We start from the raw sequence: 5,988 nt of genomic DNA on the forward strand, positions 1-5,988 counted from the left end.
GAAGGGTGGTTGATTACTGCTTAAAATGGTAAAGAGGCGACTTCAACTCAGGGGGATTTGGACAGGCCCCTTAAGCATAACATCTGCTTAGAACAATAGCACAGGATAAAAATAGAAGGCAGAAGCAGTTTTCCGCCTACAGAACAATTTCAGTTGTTTTGAAAAGGGGATTAGAAAAGTGAGATCATAGCAAAGAGCTGCTGGAAAGCAAACAGCTGCGAAAGGGGGAGTGGGCTAGGGGGTCTATAAAAGAAGAAAGGAGAGAACTTCTCCCTGTATCCATAACATAACTGATTGCCTGCGAGTTTCTTGGCTAAAAAGCCCTTTTTTTGCCCATGGCTTCCAAGTACTGGAGACATTTGAACCAGAAATTTATCCTTAAAATAAACACATTCCATTTGTTCTGTTGCAGTTGGAGGACAGGAATGAAGCTTTCAGTGTCCCCAATTTGCTCTTCAACAGACTCTTTCTTCTTCTGCTCCCAGTTTTCTCCCATAAGCCACCCAACCCACTCCCCAAATGTGTCACAATACTTTTTCTGGGGGGGGGAGGAGTATCTCCTCCAAAATAAGCAAGACCTAAGGATCTATATTCCATCACAAGCCAGTCTAGGAATTGAGCCATGGTGAGCAAAAGTGCAAGTAGTAGATGAAGCAAACAAGCAAGAAACCATAAATCCCAAACCATCTGCAATGCTAGCAAAACCTTTTCCTTAAGGTCTCAATGTATCCAATGGAATCTAAGTTTGATTCTTCCAGGGCTAAAATTCCTGCTTCTTGTGCTACTTTCCTCAACTTGTCTGAGATTCAGACTTGCATTGTGAAAAGCACACACAACATAATGCAAAAATATGTACCACTGAGAGAATATTTCTTCACTTCCAGAGCAATATACTAAGAAATAAGCCCATGTTCTCTAATGTCCTTGGCTCTTTGCAACGGATGCACTGAACTCTGCCATCCCTAGGTCACGTTTTAAACTTCTTCGTGCCTTTTGCTTGGATCTTGATTCACTTGAAGAAATGCAACATAATCACACCCACACTTTTAGGTTCTTCTTTTCTCTCTTCTTGCTTCCTGATTTTTCTCAGCATATTAATGCTTAGTGGTCAAGTTCTCTCTGCTTCATGATTACAATGCAAACATAATAAAAAAGTGATGTGTGCAAATATTAAATAGGAACAAAAGCAGATGCTTCAGACCTTTCCAATCCAATAGATGAAAAGCCAGGACTGTAGTGAGGCAAATAAATTCCATGCAGAGTTATGTTGATCTAGACTACACATTTCTGAAAAGAAATCTGAGAAAGTGACCGGGACGCTGTCTAACAGGTGAAATGGCCAGGCAGCCAAGGGGAACACTCCACAGAGGTCTTACAACACAAGGTGGGATTTATGCTGGTGATTATCATTTGTTTCTTTTTCTCCCCTCACCAAAGTTTGGTTTCTCCCCTTTAGAAGCAGGGTAAGTGCCCTTTCTGGTAACAGAGAGGCTAGCTTAGGTGACTCGATAGGTGGATGTGTTCTTGGGCTCCGTACTGGGCACACACCAGTCATCTGCCTCCTGGATGGTCTGATAGTGACGCCATGCGGACTTGTTATACACTGGAAGCCTTTCCACAGAGTCTGTTGACAAGGCCTAGAAGAATGTAACATAGGTTAGAATGCAGTTTTGATAAAATCACATTCAGCGACCCACCTGGTATCACTGGGAGATTGTCTGCTTTTATTTTTATGTAGGGCAAATGATCTCGGGAATGAGAGGCAGAATGAGCAGGAAATAGTCCATATGGGACTGGGAATATGAGCAGGAAATGAGCAAGACACCAACTCACTTTCAAATAGATGACAGCATCTGTTCCAAATCCCTCCATGGAGAATAACTGAAGGTCACCTTGGAAATACTTGGCATAGAGTCTAGAGATAGGTAGCCCATAGCCAAAGCCGGCCTTGTTTTTGAAAGAAGAAAAAACAGGGGTTACTCATTGTCAATAACACCATATTTTTAAGCATGCTTGTTACTTACCTCAGGAACAGCTTTTCTCAACTTCAGCAGCTTTAAGATGTTTGGATTCAACTCCCAGCATTCCCCAGCCAGATCTTAGGAGGGGAAGATCATGGCTGGCATGCTGGGAATGTTGGGAAATGAAGTCCACACATTTTAAAGTTGCTGAAATTGAGAAACACCGCTTTGAAGAATTAGTTCTGTGCAGTCTTATGAGTCCTGTTATGCATCCCTAACTTTGCTGGCATGAAGCACACCGGGAGCCAAGATGGTTGTCACACCTTGTGATTCACCACCACAAACACACCCACTTACAGAAATATAAATAAATGAAGGAGACCAGGGGATTCCAAATTTTATCTGAGAAATGGTGATAGGGAAAGGGGATGTTTAGTCCTTCTCTTCCTTGCCATTTTCATGTTATTTATTTATTTATTTTATTAAATTTATATGCCGCCCTTCTCCCTAAGGACTCAGGGCGGCGCACAACAATAAAAATTAAAAACATAAAATAGAAAATTTAAAAAGAATTAAACAATAAATACAATAATTATATGACAATTTAAAAACCAGTAAAAAGCTAATTAAAACTGTAGTCGGTCCAGGCCGGCTTGTTGGAACAACCTCGTCTTCAGGTCATGGTGGAAGGACCGAAGGTCAGGGGTCATCCGTAGCTCTGGGGGCAATTCATTCCAGAGTCAGCGCGCCCACAGAGAAGGCTCTTCCCCTCAGGGTCGCCAGCCGGCATTGCCTGGCCGACGGCACCCTGAGGAGGCCGACTCTGTGGGAGCGAACTGGGCGATGGGAGGTTGACAATGGCAGCAGGTGGTCTCGCAAGTACCCCGGGCCTAAGCCATGTAGGGCTTTAAAGGTTATAACCAGCATCTTGAATCGCACCCGGAGGGCAACCAGAAGCCAATGCAGCGGGCCTGGACTGACTATGGTTTTAAATTTGGCTTTTATTGGGTTAAATTGTCATTTATTTATTACATCCATTGTTTAATTCTTTTTTAAATTTTGTACTTTATGTTTTTTAATTTTTTATTGTTGTGAGCCGCCCTGAGTCCTTGGGGAGAAGGGCGGCATATAAATTTAATAAATCTCAATCTCAAATCTCAATCTCGCGCAGGAGTAGTGTAACATGGGAGTACCGAGATACTCCCATAAGCACCCGCGTGACTGCATTCTGCACCAGTTGAAGCCTCCGGGTGCTCTTCAAGGGCAGCCCCATGTAAAGAGCATTGCAGTAATCCAAACGAGAAGTGACGAGAGCGTGGGTAACCATGCATAGGGCATCTCGGTCCAAAAATGGGCGCAACTGGCGCACTAGGCGAACCTGTGCGAAGGCCCCCCTGGTCACGGCCGTTAGATGATCATCCAAGTTGAGCCGTGAATCCAGGAGGACACCCAAGTTGCGAGCCCTTTCTGTTATAAATGGTTCCCCAATCTTAATTTTAGTCTTGTCATGGAGAAAAAGTAGCTACTTTTATTCTTTTCCCTCACAATGTTGTAAATTCTGAACAATTGAAATCATGAAGATGGCGTGAAAAAAAGAGATAATGAACTTCCCCTCCCCCAGATGGGCTATTCTAATCAGCATTTTATTCAATAATAAAATAAACAGAGAAATGGTTTTAACTGTTATATAGGTGAAATATAATTTCACCTATATAATTTTAAGTCTTATTTTACTGTGACTTTCTTCCACATATTGTTCTCAGCAATTAGAAATAAATAATATTTTTTTCTTTCCTTACAGTCCTATTGCTCTAACATCAGAAGTGATCCCCACTTTGTCCCTTTGATGACCTTTTTATATCTGATCCTATTTCTGCAGTGATCTCTCTTAAGGCTGATAAAGCACAGATTTCTACTGGTCACTTTTCCTCTTTATCTGCACACACACGGCAAAGGACAATTTAAGGCAACATTTATATTTTTAAAAAACCAAACTGTTTGAAACCAACTGCCATGACCTTTTCAAAGACTGTTTGCAATACAGTCTTTGTGGCTAGACATCCACAACTTTAGCCCACTTTATAACACATACCAGGGGCGTCCCCCCAGAGCCCAGCTCTGGTTTGGGTGCTGTGGAATATAAGTAGCTGAAGAGTCGATCAATCTTGCGGAGAGGAACCCCACCGCCTCGGTCACTCATCTGCTCCACAACAGAAGGATTAAGAAAAAAACAAACAACAGATACAGGCAGGGAGTTAGGAAAGCCATGCACTCTTATTTTCACGGACCAGATCTTCATTTGAGGAGCTTTTCTTTAAGGAAACCAATTAGCTGGCAGTACCTAACTGGCTATAGCCAATCTTGAAAAATGAAGGCAGGCGCGTGTGCATACACACACACACAATATGCGCGCACACACACTACACACACACACACAATGACAAATCATTGCATACTGATGCCCAGAAAACCTCATTGTGTCAATGAAGTCTCTAGTTATTGGGTTTGACTCTAATCAGAATTTACATTTATATTTAAAGAGGTAACTAAGAAGTCCAATTAAAGTTTACCGTATTTTCCGGCGTATAAGACGACTTTTTAACCCATGAAAATCATATCAAAAGTTGGGGGGTCGTCTTATACGCCGGAAAATAGTACATAAATCAATCGAGCGCCCCCGTTCTTGCAAAGCAACTTCAAGCCTCCTTAGTCCAGTCCCCCCTCCAACGTGACTCTCCCTTCCCACCCTCAAGAGCCTCTCAGCCCCTTCCCCTCCCCCTTGCAAACGCCAGACCCCGGGAGCTCTTGCATCTATTCCAAAGGGTGGGTGGAAGGAAAAGCCCCTTTGGGCTCCGGCTTGGCTGCAAGTCAGCAAGCCCGGGAAGGCACGCCCTCCCGTCTCACTGTGGAGGAGGCAGGGCAGGCTGGCATCTGGCGGGAGCCAGCAAGGCAGTCCTGCACACACATACGCTCCCCGGCTCCTAAGGAGTCCTCGGGGAGCCATGGCAGGCGCCTCATGCTCTTCCCTCTTGAGGCAGCATCGGCGGAGCCGTCCAGCGGGAGCCGGCAGGGTAGTCCTGCACACGCGTGCACTCCCTGGCTGCTAAGGACTGCTCCCGCCAGATGCCAGCCTGCCCTGCTTCCTCCACAGTGAGAGGGGAGGGCATGCCTTCCCGGGCTCACTGATTTTCCGGCGTATAAGACAAAAAATCTTGAAAGTCATGTCAAATGTTGGGGGGTCGTCTTATACGCCCAGTCATCTTATACGCCGGAAAATACGGTAAGTTACGAGAGAGAGAGAGAGAGAGAGAGAGAGAGAGAGAGAGAGAGAGAGAGAGAGAGAGAGAGAGAGAGAGAGAGAGAGAGAGAGAGAGAGAGAGGAGAGAGAGAACCAGAAATGAATTTGTCTTTCACCAGACTAAGTAACCAAACAGAGTATATGGACCCAGCCTTTTTTCCTACAATGTGTTTTGCATTCCTATTTAAATTATAATAATGTAATGTAATGACCAGAGCAGCAGTTCAGGACCTGTCTCGCCCAGATCCAAAACTTGTCATCGAATTGTTTATGCTGATACCTTTTATCATTCAAACAGCCAATCACAGGAGTCTGCAATATACATTCCTTTCCACATACAAACCATCCAGTTGTATATTTTTTTTTAGTATTATGTTTATATTCTGGTTTTTCTCTAGGATGCTTTTTTCCAACCAGAATGTCCTGCAAACAGCATTTGCTACTTAGGGAGTCGCTTCGCTGGTTGGGAAATTCTGAGGATGAATTTGACACATTCAGAGGATGTCTGGTTGGGAAAGCAACATTTACGATTCTTTCTCCTCTCCTCTATTTTACCCTCACCATCAATCACCCTGTAACTGAAATTATATTGCGAACTAGTAATTGGGTCACGATCACCCAGCATTTGTAGCTGAGTAAAGGGGCGCAGTGGCTCAGTGGGTTAGGACGCTGAGCCTGTCGATCAGAAGGTTGGCAGTTTGGCGGGTCGAATCCCGAGTGCCGCGTAAC

General features: G+C 44.2%; 1 protein-coding gene across 4 annotated transcripts in view; it reads right to left on the reverse strand.

Annotated features, from left to right (window-relative positions):
* Positions 1-633: 633 nt before the first annotated feature.
* The window catches only part of PDK2 (pyruvate dehydrogenase kinase 2), a 30,139-nt gene continuing 24,784 nt past the window's right edge, over positions 634-5,988 (reverse strand). For 3 of the 4 annotated variants that reach the window (XM_083376652.1, XM_083376653.1, XM_083376655.1), the window contains 3 exons: positions 4,054-4,161; positions 1,834-1,947; positions 634-1,637 (listed from right to left, as the gene is read on the reverse strand). In XM_083376652.1, coding sequence (XP_083232778.1) covers positions 1,497-1,637; positions 1,834-1,947; positions 4,054-4,161 — 363 coding nt within the window. In that variant the 3' untranslated portion in view covers positions 634-1,496. Of the gene's footprint in view, positions 1,638-1,833; positions 1,948-4,053; positions 4,162-5,988 lie in introns of those variants that run through there. The other variant, XM_083376654.1, reaches the window with a different exon arrangement.

The sequence above is a fragment of the Vipera ursinii genome, assembly GCF_947247035.1.
Source record: "Vipera ursinii genome assembly, chromosome: Z".
Taxonomy (NCBI): domain Eukaryota; kingdom Metazoa; phylum Chordata; class Lepidosauria; order Squamata; family Viperidae; genus Vipera; species Vipera ursinii.